A 25,406-nucleotide genomic window follows, 5' to 3' on the forward strand; every position below is an offset into this window, starting at 1 on the left:
CCCGAGTTACATCAGAACAGTCACGCTGAAGTAGGCAATGGAAAAGTAATGTCTTCAATGATCATATGCTAAATGATTATAAAAACAGTAATTATATCAACTACTAAGAAGTAAAAAGGGTATTTACAGAAAATAAACAAATATATATATATATCAATATAAAATATTTTTTATTTTCAATATAAAAATATACATAGTGGGTTTAAAAACTTTATATTAAAGCAGATAAAAATGTAAAAGACAAAATGAGCCCAGGTTAAAATAACAGTTCTGATTGTGATTTGAATTACTTTTTCACGTATAGTTATTGTAGCTGACAGAAGTCTGCACTGCACTGTTAATTGGTTTCTCTTTAAAGGCATCTTTAAATTCCTTTACTTGCTCTGAGCATCCTGTAGAATGTTGGTCTTGTGGTCCAGTGAGTGGTAAAACTAGTTTTATCTACTCCCCCTGTGGCAGGATTCTCTCGTTTGCTAGCTCTAGTACACTTCTTGTGTAACAAATAGTTAAAATATGATGGTAGTCTAATTAGTAACGTTTTATTCCCATGGGTGAATTAATAAAGCACAAGACTGTGAGAATTCATGTGAATGTACATAAACTATGGAGCTTTTGTTTTTGCAATATGGTTGTGAGCTCTGCTTTTCACTGTAACAAACAGAAAAGACATATTACGATAAAAGCTTTTATAGTAATTGTTCAATAGATCCCAAATTGTCCCTATATTTCATACAGTTTTAACATTTTATCAAAGAAATATTGTCTTTCCACATACTGTACACATGATCGGTGCATCTCTCTGATTGGACATGTGCGGGACAGTGCAAAACATTCTTACTTCATGTATGTAGTAACACAAGCTAAATTAATTAAGGTAAGCAGAGAGACAAGAGCAGAGCAGGATTAATTTGATTACTTTATTAAGTAATCTGGAGCTGATGAGATAATTATGCGTTAAGTGGGGGCAGGTGGAACAGATAGTCCCCCTAAACGAGTTCTCATGGCACCAGAAGGTATTTCACTCTTCGTGTAAATGTGGGTGGTTGCAGTAATCACGAGGTTGTTCGTTGGGGCTTTTAGATAATCAATGTTCCGAACAACTAACAACGCACACACACGGGTTCAATACACGGGATACATTTATTAATATAACTGTGCACCAAACATATACTAGTCTGCCTGGATACGAGCGGCAGACCTTACTGTGAGGGTTATCAATATACAAGGTATATAATCTCGAAGAGATGCAAACACAAAGAGATACACAACAGAGAATATATGTCAATATATATCGTTCGGTTACCAAATCGCTAATCAGTGTTATTACCCACTGTTACTCTAAACTCGGAAGTAAATACATTACTCATGAATTAAATTGATAACAACTTGTGTTGAGGTACAATTGAATTCTCGAGACGCAATGTAGAACATGGGGTTTACTTATCCACTGTGTTTGAATTTGGAATTTCCCGGCACGAACACCAAACCAGCTGACAGGCTCTGTTGCAGCCTCTGTTCCAGCGGTTGTCCAATGGGCGTTGTGACGGCGTCCTCTGGCTATCGGCCAACCAGTCGAGGTGCAGCTCAGAGTAGGACGGGCGGAGGAATCTAACTGCGGCGCGCAGGGCAGTCGTTGCTCCGAGGGGATCTACCAGCAGTCCAGCTGGCTAGTAGAAAGTCTCTATGCACAGAGTGTGACCGCGAGTCCTCACAAGTCACTCTTTTGCCTGAGAAGAAACTGGTTCGTTCCCGGTCTAGCGCTGCTTCTGAATAAGCTATTCAGGTTGTCGACGAGGGTCCAACTGTAGGCTGCCATTGATCAAGCGGAGCATTCACGTTGGTAGAATTCTGAGTACGTACGGGATCCTCGGCCTCGCGCTTAGAACAAAGTCCAAGTCCTTTTGCAGACAACAGCAGTTGTCACGTGATTGTCTCTGAGGATGCGCGAAAATGGCCAAGGAGAGCCCAGAACTGAGCTTGCGCTCCCTTTTTGATCAAGACCCAGATGTGTGCTGATTGGTTGAGAGTTTGGTGGGCATTGGAGACCCACGTGGTATTACCACGCCCTGCCAGTCCCTGATTGGTTGGTCAAGGTATAAGTCACTTCCTCTTGACACTTAGGAATGCAGTCCAGATGTCCATTCGGCACTCCCTAGACTGATAGGCGCCAATGGATGACCATTGATCCTGATAGCCAGGCTTAGCTAATTGCATCCCCGTCTGGGAGCTTGGTTCTTATCACAAGAAAACACTCTTAAATCAGCTTGCATGAATTCTTTCTCCGTGGCTGCACCACAGAGATGGAGGGTGAGATGGGGCCTGTTTTAGGAGCATACCAACGCTTAATTCTGTCTTATTAACAAGCATTGCCGCTACAACTGCGAGCTCTTTCTCTCCCAGGCATAAAGATATGAATAAAAAAAGTCTGAACAAAAACGTACAAAAAATTACGGAGAAATACCAAAAAACAATATATTATAAATCAAAAACATTTTGTCTTTTAGTAGCTAAGTTTCTGAAGAAAACTAAACTGTCAACCTTTTTTAATAAGAGGTGTTGCAATATTTGTCCATCTTGTCTACTGATAAAAAAAACAACAACAGTTATTTACATAAATACACCTCATAAAATTTAACAGCTTTGTGACAACTGAAGGCAGCTTTTTGGAGCAGGGGCAGGGAAATGAGTGCAAGTGCTCTCTACTCAAACTGCTGGGTTATTCTACAATTGCAGCATATTCTGTAACATGAAAAAATGTAGCTGTGCTACTTGCTGTTGTCATGAATGAAAATTAGTTGTCAACTCTGTCACAGACATACTGTACAGCACATGATTGAGAAATGTGTTTGGGTCACCAAAACGATTCATGGATATACAGCACTTCATAAGTCCCTTGACAAGTTTTTATTTCAGGTTTGTTTTATCTAAAGGAGAACTTTGATTAAACATTTATTAAATATAAAATCACAAAAAAAATTATGGTACTACCTTTTTCTCACATACAGTAAGTCACATAGAAAATGAAATGATTCATCAGTTTGGGTAAATTGGATAATATTCCTCTTTTTAGTGTAATACAAACAAAATAGTTGTAATAAAAATACTATTTATTTTAGACAAATTGTTACCTTATAGTTGACATGAGGGTAACATGGCTGATTTGAGAGCATAGCAGCTATTGAACATAGTTGACAACATTAAGAAATGAATTTACCTTAATTAAAATTAGTTAATACCATTGACTGGCGCCAAACATTTTTGAGGAAAATTCTCACACAAAACATAAATTTGTGTGTTTTACTGGACCAGACTGTAATTTGTTTTGTTGCTCATTATAGAAAGCTGCATCTATAGGTCCTCTGAGCTAGCCGATGGTTTCTACTTGTTTACTTCTTAAAGCAGTAACGGGATTTAACTATCTACCGAGGGACAGATACAATGTACGGTAACATGAGCAATCTCGCTGAAGCCTCTGAAGACATGCACTTGAGGATTTCCTCAGGTCGTTTTTCTCCTACCCAGCCTCAGCAGACTTGCACGTCATCTAAGAACCCCAGGCCACCGTCAATTAATCAATATCTGTGATCTTTAGGCTGTAAAAACCTGTCTTTTCTCTGAACAGAAGCTTTTATAGCATGAGTCACTCTGGAGCCCCTGCACTGATTCTTGTCATTTGTGTTTTCAGTTCAGTAAGTCTGTGTGGGCACGGCCATTTTTCAGAACTGTGTAATATCTTTTTTTTTTTTGCTAAACTGTACTGCTACTTAAAATAGCTTTCTTTTTATGCAAGTTTAAAATTGCAACCACATTTCCATATACTTCTTCTTTTGGTCTACTACTATATGCTACTGTTAAATGTGTATATAAATATTGTTAGAAATGTAAGTGACTACTGCAGCTTGCACTCAAATATATAAACTTTTAATAATAAAACACCCCACTAGTTAGGTTGTTGAGTGTGCTGTTATGGCTATTTGCCATGACTTTAATTCAGATTGAAAGAAAAAGGATTAGTTTAAAAGATCTTCAAATCTTATTTACCAGATCTTACTGACAAAATAGATTTACAATACTTACGCGTTCCTAAGCCCAAGCTTTTACAGAACCGATTTAAAAATAGCGTAGTGTGAGGTTACATACTGTAGAAGACTCTGGGACACTGATAGAAGGAGAAATTGAATGCCCTCAACTAATTGCATGTGTCCAAATAAAACTAAGTATTAAAGTGCGGTTTGAACATTTTATAGTCTCTCGTACTTTTGGTGAGAAGGCTTCTGTACTTGCATTTTTAGACCAGTCAGTGTGGGGGGTGTTGTGCCCTGAAGTTACTGGGGAAGCGACAAGTTCCACCCCAGCTGTCCGCCTCTCTCCTCCAGCCCCTGGGTCTCTCCCTCGCTTCCTCTCCCTGTCTGGGGGGGAAACAGTGATCACAAGATTAGCAAAAATAATCCTTTTTTAACCAGGTGAGGCAGTGGAAAAGAAGTTATCATTTACAATGGCTGCCTAACATCTGTCTGTGTTATACCATAGACAAACTAAAAAAGGACAATCCACATAAACCAACATTTACAGGATGGAGCAGTGTTCACCAGTGCATGTGTCAGGCAGAAAAAACTTAAACATCAAATATTGAAGGACCCTCAAATATGAGCATGTACTGTATGGTTGTAAGTGTAAAGTTTATGTTGTAGGATGATAATGTGAATTACGATACGTTTTTAACACATAAGTTCATTTAAGCCACAGACGTATTTATCTAGCATGTAGTGAGGGCCATTCAGAGAATGAAGTTCACAGAGATGAGAGCAGTAGGCGCCACCAGATAACTCTTTTGGCAGAATCTAAAACTTTGTTTCTCCAAGAGCAGTTTTAGACATCTTCCTGTAAACAGTACCACCATAGTCAAGATGGGGAGTACAAACACCGAACTAGTAAATTCCTAAAGAACAGTATAAAACAATATTGTTTCATGATTAAACCAAGTCTAGACTTGACAACAGTTTGGAATTTAGCATTCATGTTAATAAGAAATTTCAGTTCACGACACTTCTTCATCATGATGTGTCTGTAGGAGCAAATGCAAAAATGCATTGGGTAGGCTATGACATGATGAGACAAATAAACTTAATTATCCCTTCCTTTTACACAGCCTGCAGCACTTAATCAGATTTGGGAAGAGCAGCTACAACTGTAGACCAGTGAATAGCTCTTTGGAAGTAACTTGTTTTTATTACTAAAAGTTTAGATGTATAATGTATGCTAAATGTTTGTTCTAGCTTGGTCTTCAGTTTAGGTAATGGCCAAAGAACTGCACACCTAACCTGTATACCATACTTTGCTTCCAAATCAAAATAAACATATCTGATGAATTAGCTAACCTGAAAATTAAAGTTTTTTAGTATGTTTAGCAAATTTTGAGAAATCACTCACCCCTGTTTTTTTTATCTTTAAAGGTTGATAGCTTTCATCAAATATCACAGGAATATTAGAATTAGTTGTCTAAAAAAATGGGTGAAAAATGTAAAACTTGAAATGTCATGCGCACTTATCTACTTAATAATGTTGGACAGGCTACTCTTTTTGGTTCAAGTGTTTTTGTAGTTCATTCAGGATCATGACATTTATTGGTCACTTGCAATATCATGTTTCTCAGGGAGGCTGTCGTATATCCTGCAGAGGTGTGTGTTATTTTGGCTAAAATGTGGAAACGCAGAGCTCTCAGGGTTGTGTAGATTGATTTATTTTAGTCATTTCCTGGCAACCAGCAAGGAGCCTGCATTATCTGCTTTTTTAGTGTTTATAAAGTGAATTGTTTTGAAAGTCGTGGCTTTGACTCAGCTTGCTTGCTTAGAGTCCACTATAATGTGCCTGGCATTGCTTTAAGGGGGACTATCATTAAATGAATGTTGTGGTTCATGGCCATGTATGCTCACCTTCAGAATAAAGCACTATAGATTCTGGTTTCAAATCATATGCCACAAAAATAAGTCCCAATCAGTCTTATAATTATGTCCATCCAGCCTGACGTTTGTAGTGACAACCCAGCTTTTTATAACAATTGAGCAAATCCAGCCACAGGCATTTCTAGCAGAAAATGAGCTGGGCTGGTTTATCATCTGAGCCATGTTTAGCTCTCACTGTCAACCTTAGCATAAAAATGAATTGATGAATCTGGTCCATTTGTAATCTGAATTTGTATATCAATTATTAGGTAGTGTTGGAGTTGAGTGTGTTGCTGGACAAGCTCCATAAATTAGACCAGAGCTACTTGCAACGCTGCCTCCTGGTCAGGCATGAGGAAGCATCTGCAAAGGTCCAACGGCAGACTGTCGTTTGCCGGAGACTGGAGCTCCATAAGATCTTCTTCGAAGAACTGGAAGAGGCAACGAGAATGAAGGAACTAGAGAAGAACGTGGCCAATCAATTACTGCATGCGTATTTCTCGAGCCAGGTAAGAGTGAATTCATTTTTAGAGTTTTCTACGTTTTTTATGGACAGTCCAAAACGCGAGTCGATGTTGACATGTATAAGCTGCTTCTTAAAAAATAAGCTGATGTTTGTCATGCAGTTTTTTTAAGGAACCCTTTTAGTATTTCTGTTTGCTCTCTGCTCTCCTGATTATTCTATAGTTACGGTCGGTACCAAGTTTGAGATGCTGGGTGCAGTTTACTTTGTTGGCCATCTTAGCCAATTCGATTAACCCAGTGTGATCATGTTTGCTGTTCTCTAATTATATGCAGTAATTTATGTCTGTTTTTAATTGGCAACGGGGCAGCATAGCATGCAGCTTCTGACACTGCTTGATTGAGATACTTTACACTAGTTGTTCCAGTCCACTCAGCATTGCTGGGGTAATCCTATAGTACACTACAGAAACCAGGATTTCTGGCCCAGTGAGTCAAGGTGACGTGGGCTTTTAATTTTTTATACCTTTAAATTTCAAAACAATTATTCTTGTTTGAATGTTCCAATGTAGAAATGATAAAATTAAACTTGAAAATGAAACATAATGCTATTTGAATCCAGTTTTTGAAACAGTATGAGGTTTGTAATATTAAAATGATTAGGTTTTGTATTCCCGATTTATTCTTTTTTTGTATGATGTGTGTGCTTTGGATTCTTTAACTGTGAGGTTTGCTTGTGTCAATGATGACTGTTCATAGACATAGCCTTGTGTACAGTATACAGTACATACAGTACACTTGTTCTTCTTTGTATTCTGGCTTGATGCTAACCTTTCCTTTTCATACATTGTGAAAGGCTTTGAGAAAATCTATATAAAGTTTCTATACACTCTCCAGATATTGTACAAGGAACACAGAAACAGAAGTAGATTAAGCAATAGAGATTATCTGATTATGCAGTTGCAGAATTAACAGAAATTGCAGAATTGTTTCTTCACCCTGCCCAGTGACAGGACAGGGCTTTTATCATTTGTTTTATTACCAGATATTGGCCTTTAGAACTAAACACTGTTTGCATATGTTAAATTACATGGACAGCTTGTACTTTATAAGGATGAAAAATGTAAAACATTTCTCTGTTCCCTTTACCCTTTTAATGTAATGATTATTAGCACTGGTTTGTTAGCTAAAATTACATTTCAGTTAATGCACACTGTTTAAAAGCTTTTGTTGACTAGTGCTGATTATTGTGCACCCTTGAACATTATTGCATATCTTCTGTGCCATGTGTGATTTATGCCAGACCAGGATTTGATCAATGTCTGTCGGACACATCATCCAGCCCCAAATTGCGCTGTTTAGCACAATAGTGCTAAAAGTATGCCACGTCAAAAGGCCAGCCAACTGGCACAGGAAACGTCTCCACTGGGTATCCTTTGGCACAAAGTCAGCCTAATGGATTAATTAAGCACACTACTGACACCTGTTGGAACAGCGGCCTATTAAGTGTCAACAGCAGCTCATACTGTAACTCTTAGATAAAATTTGATAACCAAATCAGTTTTTGAGATGTATTGTACTACAGTATATAGTAAACTAGCTGTTGCTGTAGAAAGTAGTGTAAATCAATCATTTTCCCGTCAACGTTGAACTCTGAAACATATTTCCAATTGTAGGATCAACTTGAAGAAGTTTTGGACATCTTTCTGGCAAACCAGAGGAGTATTCTTGAAGAGAGACATGCTCAGAGGCAGTTTCTGGCACACAGTCTTCAGAGCTTGAAAACTTTGATCTGTGAAGTCTTTACTAATACTTCCAGGCAGATGGAAAACTGGTTCCAAGACCTAAAGAAGTAAGCCATCACTGTTTTTTCAAAGTATATGTCTTCACATTACTGTAAAAAATAAAGCTGGAAAGATGGAATGTATTTGCTGTTGCTGATGTTATGCCATCTAAGATTATCTGTATTTTGGTAACTTCTTGTCTCTGTATTACAAAAATCTAAATTTCTCAACCTCCCTTATCTGGTTTCAGGATACCAACACATTAATTATGTTTTATGTTCAAGTACAATCTATACTCTGCATATTTAAAAGAAGGAGATCACCTACTAATAAATGCATTACAGACACATTTACCGGGTGTAAATTTAGCATCTACTAAGAGTAGGTTATACAGTATCTAAAGAAAGTTTAAAAGTTTGGGTGTAAAATGTTCAGTTTAGAAAAGAACAACCATAAAGAATAAAATATTGAGACAGTGAAGAAAAATTTGACATTGTTGCTGTGTATTAATGAGATTTGTATTTTAGATTTTAACATTAGTATTAGACAAAAAGACAGAGTTTCAGCTTTTATTTCTAAATATTTTTGTGCGTATGTGTTAAACCATTTTAAAATAAAAATGTTTTTGTAATTAAATCCTAAATCATAAGCATTGGGACAAATGAACTTCAGGGAAATAAAATGAGTGTAAAGTGAGTATTTGGTGGCATACATCATACCTTATATACAATGATTGCTTTGTATGACTCATTTAATTTCACTGTCCCAATAATTACACTTTTCACAGTATATTGGTATTTTCTACACTGCAAGCTAAAGCTAAAATCAGACACATGCACATCTTAATCTAAATAATTAGTTCTTGTTTCTCTTTCTAAAAAATCGGTGTTCTTTAATACGTACGTTTTATGGAAGTCAAGCATTCGTATTAAACTCTGTCTCAGTCTTTAGAAGCAGTTGGGCACCTAAATCATTTCAGAAATAAAGTATTTGACATAAGTAGCCTATAGGAATTCCTATTTATATGTAGAAACTATACATATAAGTAGGAATTACATCAGTTCTAATGCCTAGGAGATATAAAATCCCATTTAAAATGTTCTTAGCACTTACTTTAAAACTACTTTACATTCAAATCTTTAAGAGATTTTCCCCATTAATCATATTTAATACTTCAGGTCAACTCTTAGGATATCTTCTTGATATGTCCCCATGATTATACTGCCAAATCACTTCTGGGACAGTGCAGGGTGACCCTGCCTCAGTCGGATATCAGTGGTGGTTTAGTTTCCAGGGAATATCTCTCCACTGTAGTCCGAGACATGCATCACTGGTCTATTACAGAGTGCTTCTGAAGTGGTGGAGGAATTAGCTTTTTTCTTCTCCCTGGCAGACCCATTTTCTCAGACCTGGGATTATGCTTATTTTTTTATTTTACACTGTCTTCAGAGGTCTGGAGCACCTGTAGGCACTGCTGTTCCATCAGCCTAAAGGCAATTTCTCCTTGTGAGTGGTCCTTGACCTCCGTTGTACCTGCAACACTCATATTGAGGAAAACTGCCCCTGTGTATCAGGAGGCTTTTGACAGCTGCTCTGGAATAAGTCCAGAGAAGAGAAACTAAACATACTTTGGGGCATAAAGGATGACTTACACTGTCACAACAGAGAAAACTATGAGGAGAGCTTTGAATCTCTCCACAAAAACTGTTAACAAGTTCACCCCATAGATTTCTCCAGAATTGGCAGTGAAACATGAATCAGATGACACAAGTGGAAGCATTGTGGAAGTCCAATTGAAACAAGGAACAGGAGGCACTTTACACAAATGGTTGGAGGAGTATGGAACAAGCTGCACCGCTGATAGAAGAAAAGTTCTGGTAGATTTCTCAAGAATCAGCATTGAAACATGAATCGGAAGACAGATAACATAATTGGAAATCACGTGGAAGTGCACTTAAAAATGAGAACAGGAGGAACTTCTTTACCCAAAGGGTAATGGCATATATGGTATAAATTACACAGCCATGTTGTTGAAATAAATACTCTACTTCTTTCAAGAGTTACTTATATTTTCTACTGACCTTTTTTCAGTAGGGTTTACGGTCCTGAAGTGCAGCCTCCTCTCTTTGTCAGAGTCAAACAGACTCATGTCTTTTACTCAGGGCTAGTCTTTTTTACCTAGAGTGGAGTGTTCAACCCATCTCATCCTAGGTATTACACCCCCTGCAACATTACTGTATATTTAAATACGCATTTAAGCAGGTGATGTCTTGGGACATCTTATACAGTATAAGGATGTGTACTTTGCAGTCCTGTCATGCTGAGCTCTCTTTAATGTTATCACTTTCAACTATGGTTCTTAAAATGCTGGGCTCCTTCCCTCATATTGCACATTCAATATCACACGTACATTGACGAAAATAAGACCCTTAGATCCAACAGCATCATAGACTATGGAGATTGGAGCTCTCTTATTCTACAGATTTTGTCTACTGGAACTGCTGGTAGATAATCCTGATGCATCTTCTTCTGCCTGTTCTGCCATTCAGGGCTTAGCTGGCAGAGCCCTGTTTGGTCTGTGTGGAGGATGCAAAAATCTTATCGGGCCTTTTCAGTAACTGAATTACCCTTCTGTAGTTCACCTTGTCACCCTGACCCTACTGTACATTACTCATTGCCCACATTTCAAAGTGAGGATGATGGGCCAACTTCAAGGCTACATACAGTAAATCCATAAAACATGCCAGCAGCCATATCACCCTGAAACTCATAACTGGCAAAATACTGAAGCTAAGCATGTGTGAACCTGGTCAGTACCTGGATGGGAGACCTCCTGGGAAAAACTAAGGTTGCTGGTGGAAGAGGTGTTAGTGGGGCCAGCAGGGGGCACTCACCCTGCGGTCCATGTGGGTACCAATGCCCCATTGTAGGGACGAGGACACTATCCTGTAAACAGGCGCTGTCCTTCGGATGAGATGTAAAACCGAAGTCCTGACTCTCTGTGGTCATTAAAAATTCCAGGGCGTTTTTCAAAAAGAGTAGGGGTGTAACCCTGGCGTCCTGGCCAAATTTTTCATTGGCCCTTACCAATCATGGCCTCCTAATAATCCCCATCTATAAATTGGCTACATCACTCATATTCTCCTCTCCACTAATAGCTTATGTGTGGTAAGTGCACTTGTGGTGCACTTTGGCTGCCATCGCATCATCCAGATGGATGCTGCACATTGGCGGTGGACGGGGAGTCCCCATTACCTGTAAAGCGCTTTGAGTGGAGTGTCCAGAAAAGCGCTATGTAAGTGTAAGCTATTATTATTATTATTAAAACCAATTTTCCTCAGGTTGCTTCTGTAAGTATTTTTGGTTGAGCAGTGGATGGCACTCTTACCTCTGGACCCATATTTCCAAAAAAACAATACCCTGATATAGTGACTGGTGATACTGTGCTCTAGAAGGTGCTGTCTTTTGTATAAATGCTAAACCAGGATCCTGACTACTTGGTCATTAAAGATTCCATGGTATTTGTCAAAACAGTAGGGGTGTTAACCTAAAGCTGCCTCATAGGCAGGAGTCTGTATTATCACGACCACACTAATGATATTCTGCAGAAAGATTCATTGATGGCATGTGATTGAACTGCTGTTTTGAATTGTCACTGACTGAGATGTATAGTGTTAAACATAGAGGCTTTGTAATATTTAATCAGAAGTTTTATGTTACCCAGCCATTTAACATAATGCTGTGCAGCCCCATCCCTGCTGTTAATTTTGTTGATAAAATAGTTCCTTAATAGACATCATTTTATTTTTCCAGCAGCTAGAGTCATCTTTCATCCACTTAACCTCCTTTGCAATTATATCACATTCTTCAGGGTGGATGTCAAAAATCATTCATCATTTGAAGGTTGCTCTTGTCTGGAAAACAAAGTCTTTGAAGTGCTTTATAGAGTCTTTATTAATATACCTGACAGGTTTTTTACAAGGATGATTTTTTTTCTTTTCTTTAAAACTTATGATACAGTAGTGCATGCAGAGAATTATAATTTAATTCCTCTGAAACGGTACAAGGATCATTTCTAGATTTTGATGCTGCAGGTGCAGTCAGAGGTAGTTTACAATAGGCAGGGGGCAATCGTCTTGGAAATAGGTATTGATTATGGCCAGTGTTAAGAATTACTCATGTGGAATAATATTTCATATCAGAATATTGCAGTGGTGTACCAAGCTTGGTTCCTTGAAGTTCAAAGTTATGACAGCTCATTCCTTATATTATTCGTCAACAGTATCATACTGCGGTTTGCTTTATATACACAAGAAAATCTGATCTTACAAATTGGACCACATACAGATGCAGCCATTCAAAATGGGTAAGGTATTTCGCGGCATACCCCGGTGGGCGTGTCGCGGTATCACGTGGTGTCACGTATCATTTGACGCTCTGCCGGAAAACTATCCGGCGTCGCCTTGTAAAACCACCAGGGGGAGCTTAACCTCTCATTTACAGCATTTGAGCCTTTAATTTTGAACTGTGTATTACAGCATGTTAATCATCAGTCATTAAAATGTTGGTATATTTTATGAAAGCAAGATTGCTCAGTTGGACAAAAGTACACAACCTACCTTTATCAGAAATATTTATGCATCAAAGCCTTTACTGAAGATATTACTAATAGTATTAATAATGGATGACTTTGGACAAGCTGTATACTCAAAGTATAATTTCTTTAGCACATTTGTACAAGCACTTGGAATCTGTCCAAGCCATACTTTGTCAGGCATTTTGTTTTACTTCAACGGGCATATCAACTTCCTTGCTTTTAACAGGGTGTTTCATAATTTCTAGCTACGAAAATGATTTAAAATGCGACACCTATCATTCAACTAGAGCTTAAAATATCACAAGGATCCTCAAGAGCACAGCAAAGAGTGTATTAAAAGACACTTGTATTTATCAACGCTTTCTTTTCCGTATACCAGATTTTATGGAACCACTTCAGAGGGGTGTCAGCCAGTCAGATTCCAGGAATCGGCACTTTAAAGGAAAAATACACACCGGTATTCCATTTCTCCCTAAACATTGTAAGCTTCGAAGTCTTTAACTAACGTGATACCGGAGTCAACAAGCATACTTTTAGAATTTGATTAAAAGGGAATATAATATGGAATCGCGTATCTCAAGAAATTAATAACGATATAATTATATTAATGTTGCAAAAGAACTGCAACAGACATAAAAACTCCCTTGCTTTTAACAGAGCGTTCCATAATTTCTAACTACGAAAATGCCAGGTGAAAGGATTTGTAAACATATTTTGTTAAAGCAAGTCAGTTTTTTCCGCAACACATAAAATACATTTTTCCAAGAAAGTTTAGCCTTTGTCACTAATGAAACCACTAAATAAAGACATAAATATAGAAATCTTAAGATTTGTTTTATTTAATGTTGGTAGCAGGATGAACTGTCAGAGTGTATATTTTGTAGCAGAGTTGCTGCAAGATGTTAACAGTGAAAAAGGTATTTAGAAATGAGTTATTTCAAGATGAAAAAGAAAACATACACGAAACATGGTTTCATTATGACCAGAATCGGTCTTGAGATATTTTTAACTTGATTTACAGTATTTGAGAGGTATGTCTTAACACCGATACTACAGTGCTTAAGTACTGCTCACGTATATGTTTCTAGGTTTATATTATGCAGTTCATACGGTCACATTACTTTTGAGCAACTAATAAGAAGCGCGAAACGGTATGTGTTTTAGTTTCGTTTTGTGCTGGGACCCGTGGATTGATTAGAGATATCAAGTACATACAAGTCATTTTTTAAATGTTGTAGTTCGTCTTGAAAAAATGTTACGAGTACATCATCTATCAACAATTACACAGGTTCTGTTTCCATATTGCGGATTTTGGTTACGTAATATTATTTTCTAGATTTCACGTTGTGAATATATGATTTGGGCAAACAGAGCCGCAAAGAAGTACATTATTGGTTGTTGTTTTTTTTTTTGCAGTTTTATCTAGAACAAGCGATGCTTAAACCTTTGTCTGATTCTTGTGAAATTACCCACACGACAGTTACAGTACCTAGGAGTTGACTTCAGTGATGTCACTGATGGGATGTTTCTAAAAATCCATCCTCTATTAAACGTCTTCTCTAGTTGTCCTGCATATGTATTCGCTAATGAAGGTGTGTGTTCTGAGCCTGGATCTCTACATTTCTGTATGAACCAGCTTAGAGGGCTAAAGACAGCTTGTGTTTAAATTGAGTGTAAGGCAATTTATGCTTCTAAAGTCATGGTCAGCATTTATTTTTGTACTGTGCTGTAAACTTGTTCTGTGCCAAGTCACATTATTTTATAGCGTTTTTATAGCGTTATCAAATCCGGTGGCGCTGTGTGTTAGTTTACTGACTCCCATGTCACATGGTCTGTGATTGAAACCTGTAAAACCGGTTTAATTCGTCACAGCCAGCACTCTTCAGGTGTGAGGGTCTTCTGCTCAGAATGAAACGCTAAAATGTTTGTGTATATTCTAATGGTAGTGGGGGCAGGGTGTGTGGGAACAGGTTTGGTTGAAATTGCAATGGAGATCTATGTTCTTCACACCTGAAACATTTTCTCTGAAAGCATTTTCTCTGAAAGCATTTTCTTCGCAGTTTAACCGATCTTGTTACAGCATGTTACAGTTTACTATTATTAACCATATTAATTTTAAGTGCTTAATGTAAAATCTTGTAAAAATATATTTTCATTGTTCAAATATACATTAAGTCTGACTATTATATAATAAGTTAAATACAAAACTAAAGAAAAAATAGGGTTAAATATAATTCAAAATATTTTGCTAACAATGTTAACTGTTTATGAATAATAAAATGAATTAACTAAGGAGTAGGATGGCACAGTTGTTAGTATGTTTTTTGTTTTGTTTCTTTTTCATAAATACAACAGTAGTACCTGATGTCTCAGTGGCTTTCAAAATTAAATTATGCATGCAAACCTGTGAACTAGAAAGATAACTAAGATATCCATCCATTTATAATGGTGGCAAAGTGGTTAGCATTGCTATCTTACAGCACTGGGGTCCTAGGTTCAATTCCTGCCATCCTGTGTGTGTGGGGTTTACATGTTCTCTCTGGGTTACATGGTTTTTCTCCATATGTGTGATATGACTCCCTCTCACACTCCAAAACATACTGGTAAGTTAATTGGTTTATGGGAAAACTGGCCCTGGTGTGTGTGTGTTTGTGTCTGTCTGTCCTGTGATGGACTGGCGCTATGTCCAGGGTGTATTCTGCCTTGTGTCCGTTGCTTACTGGGATAGGCTCCAAATCCTCTGTACTGGATAAAGAGATTAGAAATGGAAGTAAAGGCACTGTGCGGATGGAACTATACACAGTGTTAGAAACCCACTATGAAATGGCAGCATCTCACTGAGAATAAAATATTTTATAGTGCTGGCTTAAGGAAACAGCCTTTCCATCTCTCTTGCACATCAGTATCCATACCTAGTTATTTAAACAAATTGCCTCTAATTATAAACATCTTAATATGCTGGCTCTGTGGATCCGCATCAGCTATGTTTGCCCATTCCTTCAATTCATGTGCATCCAACACACAGTTCAACGCTAGCAACTACACAAAATCTAAAATATGAGCTCTACTTGCCACTTACAATACCAACAGTACCAGCTAACTTTAGTAGTGACATTTTCTTTTTAACAATAAAATTTACAACATCAGACTTCAGACACAATTAAAAGGCCTCAAAAAAGTCTGGTACAAACATTTTCAGCATGGAATAAACCGTTACTTTAATGGTATAAACCTTAAATGGATTCATATTTTCAATAAGATTTGGTGCTCAGTAACATGACTTAGAAAATGACAGAAGACATACGTATCATGCTTATCCTTCTATTTTTCATAATCGTAAATTCCTTAAGGCAGTTACATTTTCTCTGTTCTGACCTGGAGTTACAGAGAAATTTAAATTCTAATAAGAGATTTGTAATGAGGAAAGTCATACCAATCACTCATACAGTACCAGGATTTGCAATTACAATACAAATACTTTCTTTCTGTATGTGTTTATTTTGCAGTTTGAGTCTATGGCATTCCTTTGGGGGTCTATACTCCAAGGCATGACTTTTTTATGGGAACATGACATTTTTTTAAACATATATTTTTGTGGTAAGAGGGCGCAAAACATCAGTATTTACTGCTATTAATCACTGTATGATTTATAGTTGAAATCTGAGCCTAGATATAAAGTTAGATATAAAGTTAAAATCTCGACAAAGCAATGTAGGAAATACAGAGAAAATAAATCCTTTCTGACATCTAAAATCAGTTTCGATCAAGGTCTCTAAAACGAACAAGAAAAAGAGGATTTTCGGAGGGCAATTACGCTGTGTTTATATAGAATAAGTGATTTATGAGCGATCTAATTTCTTGTTCGTTTAAAACAGTGAAATGTCAGCTGCAAAAGATCGCACCAGAAACAGCACTCTCTCTGCCTGTCATAGACATTCAGGAAAGGCTGAATGAAGTCATGTCAAGTACAATAATTCGGTGATCAATAATAACAGTTGTATTATATCCATGGAAATATATTCATTATATGCCAGCGAACCTCACCGTGCCAGGCCACCACTGCGTCACAACACACAGCTGCCAGTGCACCTCTACATACCCGACCACCACTGCGTCACATAGCTGCAAGCGCACCTCACCGTGCCAGGCTACCACTGCGTCACATAGCTGCAAGCGCACCTCACCGTGCCAGGCCACCACTGCATCATACAGCTGCCAGGGCACCTCACCGTGTCAGGCCACCACTGCGTAACACCACATAGCTGCCAGCGCACCTCACCATGCCAGGCCATCACTGAGTCAGAGATTAAATAAAACCTCACTCGCACCAAACAAATTTATATTTCTAAATATCACAACATGATCGAATTTAAGTAATTTTAATAACAATGAATAGTCACCTAGGCGTTACAATATAAACATTTATATTGATTTAAATAACGTTTTGATTTAAATCGCAAATGCGGGTTTAAATATATGTGTTTTTTGATTCACAATCAGACAAATGCAACATAAATTGATATCTTTGTCTTCTAAGTATCTTAATAAACTTTCAGCATAGCTTTCTCCCCGTTTAGATTTATTTTGGGATCAAACGTGGAAAGATTAGATTTTAATCGTTTTTATTTTTTAAATACATTTTAGAAAAGTGTAATCTATACTAAAAAGCCGTACACCACCTGCTATAAAGATACATATTGTAATACTTTCGGGTTCGGATAGGACAGACACAAGAACTCAGACTTGTGGAGTTAAAGCAAGTTAAAGCCTTGATTTTATATATCACCTTTAAAAGTGGCATCTCAAAGCAAAGTAAATACCCAACACTGATTGTACCCATCTGTCATGCTAATAAAGCAGGTTGAATTGAATTGAGAGGGGGGGGGGTATATTTGCTTTGTGTATAAAGTACATTGTGAATGTTTTCACAGCCTTCACTTTGTCGTTTTTATGCCATTTTTTGACCACGCACGAATATTCCTATGTCCGTATCTTCGCAAGGGAATCAGTGCGAATTTTAATACTAATTAAATGAACGCGGGCACTTTCCACCCACTCTACATTCTCAGAGTAGAACAGACTAACCTTCTAATGAAAGACGGTCCACCCCCCACGGACAGGAAAAGTGCCCACAGGCACTTAAACTTAATATGGTCAGTAACAGTAAACAGTAACATGGTCAGAAGGAGCACGTACAAACGTTTCCGAAATAACCACGTGTAAGACTCTGATGCTTAAAATGTTTAGGGAGAAAGTGGAATACTGGTGTGTATTTTTTCTTTAAACTACCAATACCAGTACAGTACTTACTAGTTAAAGGCTAGGCTCCTCAATGAAATCGCTTTAACATGCTAATGCGTTAGTGTAACAGTCCAGGCGTGGCAAGCTTCTAATTTCAATCCAACTACGGCGAAAGGAACCCTTCTTTCATTAGAAGACAATGAACATATTTTAGCTTTGAATGAATTAATAGCAAACATGGTTTACATAAAATACATTTTTCCAAGAAAGTTTAGCCTTTGTCACTAATGAAACCACTAAATAAAGACATAAATATAAAAATCTTAAGATTTTTAAAATAAATGACTTTGCTAAAAGTTATTTGAAAATAAAAACAATTACAACCGCCAGGGGAGAGAGAGAACAGCGGAGGGATGTTGGTTTTGCATAAAGGGCGGAGTGTTGAGTATGGAGTGTTGAGGTATTGATTTTGTGCAATGCTTTATGTTGAAAATTGAGGTGGATTTTGTTTATGATAAACAGGATAAACTGGGATGGGAGGAAGGTTTGGTTTTGCATAAGGGGGGGGATTATGATAATTGGAGGAATTTGCGAGAGTAAAATGGTTTGATATATTTGATTTTGTATTGTGGTTGTTATCTATGTTTTTGGTTGGTATTATGTTTATATGGTTGTTTTTGTTGGTTGGTTGTTATTATGGTTATTAATAATACGATCTATAGTTGAAATCTGAGCCTAAATAAAAAGAAAAAGCAAGTGATTAGGTTTATGAGCAATCTTATTACTTATTCGTTTAAAACGCTATATAAAATAAAGTTTATTATTAATTTGCTGGACAGAGCGGTGAACATTATTATGCATAAGACAAAGATAACAGTCCTGATCAGTTTAGAAATCTGTGTACGCTGTAAGGTTTTTACTTCTTAAACTTTTAAAATACACGTTTTGAATAGAAAGAAATCCTCTTCCTGGTACAGTATATATAGCAAACCAGCACGTCTTTTTTCTCCAATCAGAGGGGTGTCAGATGGTGTCAGCCAATCACCATTCTGAAGCCCTACCATAATCTCTGGTATGGGGAGACCCCAGAATTCTGTCCCATAGTTTAGACAGATGATAGATACTTTTATTGATCCCGTAAGGGAAATAAAGTAAATAATTTTCATTTTAGGAAATTATTAAACGCTCGGTTAAAAGCAAAGGAGATTGTCTGTTATAGTGGACATAAAAACAAGAGTTCGCTGGCATTATATCCTGGAAGACACAGACAGGCGCCAGACCGGTAAAATGCCTGATGAACTAGGGATTGGACAGTTTCCAAGTGCTTGTACAATCGATGGAAATGTTCAAATAAATGTGCAAAAGAAATAAACAAAATAATCACTTATTTCTTTATCATATTGGGTAGCTAATGTCCTCTCTTTGCTAGTTAGTGGCTGTGTTTCTGCGTTGGGTAGCAACGGGTGACTGTTCTCAGGCGGAAGATGTAAACAGCTTAATGTTCGTGTTAAATAATGTTTTTAAATTAAAATTCATTCTATACAGCAATCGCATATTTGGGTACCGTTTCATAAAACTTTCATGCTTAAAATGTTTAGGGAGAAATGGAAGACTGGTGTGTATTTTTTCTTTAAACTACCAAGACCAGCCATACACAGTACAGTTTACATACATACAGTAATGTTTATGTTCCTAAATTAATATCGTTTATGAACTTCAGATGCGTTATGCTCCTCTTCTTTTTATGCTCAGCTACTAAAATTTCCCTTTAGTGGTAAAATCCATATAAATATTCAAAACTAAGCGGATTAAAATGTGCACAGTAAAGACATTAAATGATTAAATCTTTGCACTACCAACCAATGCACCATGAGTGCCCCTGTCGGTCATTTTGGCCAGCCAATCACTTACCGCGGTGCCCTGCGGTGGCTTGTGGGTAGGTTACTGTACCATGGGTTTTTACCGCGCATTTTGAATGGTTGCATCTGTAAACTCAGAAGGATGGTCTGTTTTTTTTTTCCAATTGTTACATACACTATATTAGGCCACCAGTCCAACATTATGAACTCCGTGTAGGTAGTAGTTACATGTTGGAATTGATTTTTCAGAAATTTCACACTTTTGTCTTGCTTGATACTGCTTCTGATATTTTTGGATTGGGCTGTTTGATGTTTAGGCCATGCTTTCATTTGCTTGGAGCCGTGTCTATCCTGGCAAGCAATAGGTGCAAATAGATTATATCTTGGATGGGATGCCAGTCCATAGCAGGATGCACACATTCACTCCAGGGCCAGTGTCCACAGTAGCCAATAAATCTACCAAAATGTGTTTGAACTGTGGGAGGAAACAGAAGCACCAGAGGAAACCCACAAACTCAACTCAGATAGTACCCCAGGTCCAGAATTAAACCCAGGGTGCCAATGGTATGAGGCAGAAATGCTAACCACTGTGCCACTATGACACACTTGTGTAAACATATACAGTAAAATCCCAGTATTTGCGATTTGGGTTTCCACTAGTGGCAAATCCGTGAAAGTGGGACTTGATACCTTATTGGGAAAACAGAGTATGGTTCCGTGATTTGTAAAACAAACATTTCCATTGTTATATTTATGTTATAACTGTTAATGATTACTAGAAGTATTTCTGAAATAATTGGCAGTTTTTAAATGAAAACAAGTACTGGAAAGTTAAAGTTATTTTAGGGGCTTCCCCCCTAAAGTTCAAGTTACTGTATTTGAAAACAAGTAAACTACAGTAAGGCACTGTTATAATATTATAGCTTCACCTGTGTTAGAGTTAGTATTTCTTCCTTTTTAGTAGGGCACCAGTTCCTTACTTTTTACCTGATTTTTGTATTACTATTTTATTTAGAACTTCAGCACTATTGTACTATAATAACGTTTATTATTGCTCAGTAATAACACAAGAAAGTAAATTAAGTGTATACCCTGTCATCTTTCAAGAAATGACTGGATAGGAATTAGCTGTCACCAACCAAACAAGCTTGATAAGTGAAATGAGCTAATCTTGGTTGTAACATTCATGATACCTGTACAGTATGTTCTTATGATATCAGAATATTTCTCAGCAATAAAAGTTCTGATTGGCTTTACAGTCAATTTTCAGACATTTTTAGACAGTTTTGAAACACTGATGTTCCAAATGCAGTTTTTGTGTTTTAGGTTCTGACACATAGTGAACATAGTTGTCGCCATTTTGTAATTTGTAACGTTGCCATTTGTTTCACTTTTTTGGTTACAATTAAAGACTTGTCCCTGCAACACCATTAAACACTTCAATGCAAAAAGCACAGTCCCTGTGCAGTAAGCATTCCCAGTGTACAAACCTGTTTGTCACTGTAGGCACCTATGCATTTGTTGCTATTTTAATTAAACAAAGAAAAGACTATTAGCCAAGAGGGAAGTCTGCAGTGAGGAGTAAAGTCTCCAGTCTCCACTCATCTTGGTGTCTCAATAAACTAGTTGTCATTACCACTCCCTGAATAATCATGTTATTATCTTTCCAACAATTTACGATTTCTGTGCACCATCCAGGAAGTCTGTATTCCTCATCTGAAAAGACTTTAGTTACTGTATTTTATATTAGTGTAATTTGTGATCTAGATGTTGTTTTTCATTAATGTCAGGCTGCATGTACATTACCATATATTAAAAGAGACCCAGTTCTTTTCACACAGATGATAAGATATGATTAATATCCCTGGGTACATTAGTTTCTGGTATCTTGGCATTGATTGGATAAAAGTGCTGAGATTATTGTATTCCTCTGACTAGTGACTGACAATAACATTATCAAACCACTTTCTTCCATTTTTTACATTTTCTGGAGAATGATATCTGACTTTTTTTGTGCCTTAAATTCTCAGAGACAGTTTAAAGTGTTTTTTATGTGAATGGATGAATGAGTCTGACAGTCTTCCACGATGCATTGAATGGGTTTCAGCACAGTTTTTTCCCCCCGTACTTCTTTATCATAAGCTGTCATAGAGCAGCAGTACTGTAAAATATCATTTTTTTCTGTCTGTCGTATCCCATTTCATTTTGTATTTATTGAAAGTCTTAGCCAGCTTGGATAAAAGTACATGATTTCTTCTACAGTTTATACATTATAGTGTCCTCAATTTAGTATCAGCATACAATGCACCTTATCTGATACTCTCTATAAAAAAGTTCTTAAAACATTCTCTGAATTATGCTTTAGAATTAAGCAAATTCTAAAGCTCTTGCAAACATTTTCTTGATAAAGCTATCTCGGTTTCATGTCCCAGGAAAATAACACCAGACAGAAACTTGCATATAGTGAGTTACATGGTAAAAATCCATTAAATTGACTTATTAAATTACTGTAAATAATGAGGCTGTACAAAAGAGCTATTGTTCTTAAATTCCATGAACAAATGGATATAACAAAAACTGTATTCAACATGATTTTAAATGCTTCCTACATGAATCTACTGTATTGCTTGTGCTGTATTTTAATATTGTTTCATTAGTTTTACTTGTAAACCATGTATTTTGTAATAAGTACCTCCATGGAAAAATATTGTTACAAGTGAAGGGTTATTAAAATGGTGAAAATCAGGAATTGAAAGAGCAGTTTAGTTAATAATTATTAATAACCCCCAACTTGTAAGTGATTTCTCCAGAATATACCCAAGCAGTTGGTATAATTAGAGGCATGTGAACTCTTTATTCTCTGGCACAGCTTTGGTGAAAAGAGTAAGTTTATTAACAATGACAGTACCACAAAGTACACTACATACAACACACAGGTTACTATGTTTACACTATGTACTGTACAAACAAGACCTTTTATAGGCCTAACATCCTTATCACCCAGAAAGCCCCCAGATTTCTATTAAGTATTAAACTCTTAATGCATACTGAGGCCAAATAAGAGATAAGCTGCCTTCTCAATAAACGTAATACAACCTGCAGTTAAATCTCTGTCTCTGCACCCCACAAAATAAATGGAATCTCTCTATTTTAAAAATACACCCAGCAGCAGGAAAGATGTTTCTAACTGAGATATCTTTTACCCAGGAAATCCAAATTCACTAAAACACAGAGTAGCAAGCTCTCTGTCAAGGTTCATATACTTAGCTACAGTCATGTTTTATCTGGATGATCATGAAGTAGGGGCTCTCAGCCTGACCAAGCTTCAAGTTCCAACTCCTCTCTTGTGATCTGATCCTCTTTCTCTCCTTTCCTTCTTCTCCTCTCTCCTGCCTTCTGTGGTCTAAATGTGGTCTTATATAGTGTGTTTCTGTTTCTACTCATTCACAATCATTAACCCACAATAATTACGTCCCTAATCCTGGCATTTTTTAATGACCACAGAGAGTCAGGACCTCAATTTTGCGTCTCATCTGAAGGACGGCACCTTTTTACAGTATAGTGTCCCAATCACTATACTGGGGCATTAGGACCCACATAGACCGCAGGGTGAGCACCCCCTGCTGGCCCCACTAGCACCTCTCACAGCAGTAACCTTAGTTTTTCCTAGGAGGTCTCCCATCCAGGTACTGACCAGGCTCACACCTGCTGAGCTTCAGTGGGCTGTCAGTTGTGAGTTGCAGGGTGATATGGCTGCTGGCTTATACAGTAATAATGAAAGACATTGTGGAAATTTACATTCCTTTTTTGTCCTTGTGTCCTCTGTTTGTTTTAACATGGCTGAGAGTGCATAGTATTGCTGAAAATAATGTTTTTCCTTTGTTTTTACAGTGAAAGGTACGTGACTGAGGAACAGGCGAACTTGCTTTTAGACAAAGCCAAAAAAGAGCTGCTTCATGTGAAACAAAATCTGGATGAAGGGTTGAACCGGGAGAAGAATGCCTTACACTGCAGTCTCATCAAGAAGAGAAGAAGCCTTATTTCTGATAAAGTAACTAGATTTAATTTCTTAATTTTTCAGTGTTGATATGCTAATAGACAATACTCTCCAAACGTATTGGTACAACAAAACTGTGGATGTTGTTTTACAGTAAAATACTTTGTATTTGTGATTGCAAGTTCAATATAAATGATAAGTATAATATCAGCAGATTTCTATAGAATGAGCAGTGAAAAATGGCTGGATAGTTTGTTCTATACTCCATACTTTTCCTTGCAAAGTGCCTCCTGTTCTTAAATATAAATAAACACCTACATAGTTTACAGTTGTGTCCACTGGTTCACATTTCATTGTAGATTGAGGACTTTGAATATTTGGATCAGGTCCCCTCCTAATTTTCCCTGCTCAAAAATAAAAATATTCAGCTCTTTTTGGCTGTTAGTGCAAGACTTTGTTTTAAGCCTTGGAATGTATCTGGTGTTTCTTCTCTGGTCTAAATTTCCAAAAAAATATTTTTGTAAAATGTTGCACTGTATTCTAAATGAAATATACCTAGTGTATTGTACAATTTTAACATAACTTCCCTTGATTCTACACTTTTAACTATATATCCTTATATATAGTTTTGATTGCTTCTCCCATCTTTCTGTAGAAAATGTAAAGATGTACAAGAACACCTCCAGTCTTTTTCATAAGTAGCCTCAAGTTCAAGTTCATGTTTGGCATTTTCCATTTTGAATTTCTAGCTTGCTTTTGATACCAGATTGTAGTACATTAAACATCTAAACATCATCTGCCCATTCTTGATTTAAAAAAAAAATCTTTGGTTACTTCAGCAATATTTCCTAATCATTTTATTTTGCTATCGTCTGTCAACTTGACTAGTTTACTAACCATACCAGAACCTAAAACATTGGTATATACAGTATTAGCATTTTTTAAGATCCCTGTGGGACCCACCCCTTATCTCTGTGGTTTCTCTGTTTTCTGTTTATTAAGAAATTCTCAATCCAAACACAAACTTAACATTGAATGTCTACTCCCTGTAATTTGAGAATTTATCAAAAGTCTTGTAAAAGTCTAAACACACTATGTCTTATACTTTGTATTCATTATTGGTTTTGCTTACCTGATATTTAATTGTTCTTAAAATAGTGGAGAGTATTTTAAGAGTAAAACACGTTTAGAAAGAAATCCTTTAGATGTCATTGACAAGACAAGTTAAAGACCTAAAATGCTTCTTTGGCATTATATTTTCACTGCCTAGGTTTCCTACTAAACTGGCTGTGATGAAATCTATATTTCAGATTTAAGATCTGTATGAATGTCACCTTTTGGTTTATGTTTAGTGAGATAAGGAGTAAACAGATATTAACTCATACATAATTCTCCTTAAGCTGGTGTACGCTCGCTGTGGTTTTTGTAAAGTCTGCGACCAAGGAATGATATCATCACAAGTGACATTGAGAAGTGTCACAAGGAGAAGAAAGCTAAATAATAGCAATAAAGATAAGATACCTT

General features: G+C 36.9%; 1 protein-coding gene across 1 annotated transcript in view; it reads left to right on the forward strand.

Annotated features, from left to right (window-relative positions):
- LOC102692398 (limbin) overlaps nucleotides 1–25,406 on the forward strand; it is a 134,686-nt gene that overhangs the window by 47,833 nt on the left and 61,447 nt on the right. The window contains exons 11-13 of the mRNA XM_069190280.1: nucleotides 6,212–6,451; nucleotides 8,081–8,256; nucleotides 23,777–23,936. Coding sequence (XP_069046381.1) covers nucleotides 6,212–6,451; nucleotides 8,081–8,256; nucleotides 23,777–23,936 — 576 coding nt within the window. The remainder of the gene's footprint in view (nucleotides 1–6,211; nucleotides 6,452–8,080; nucleotides 8,257–23,776; nucleotides 23,937–25,406) is intronic.

This window comes from Lepisosteus oculatus, chromosome 1 (genome assembly GCF_040954835.1).
Source record: "Lepisosteus oculatus isolate fLepOcu1 chromosome 1, fLepOcu1.hap2, whole genome shotgun sequence".
Lineage (NCBI taxonomy): Eukaryota > Metazoa > Chordata > Actinopteri > Semionotiformes > Lepisosteidae > Lepisosteus > Lepisosteus oculatus.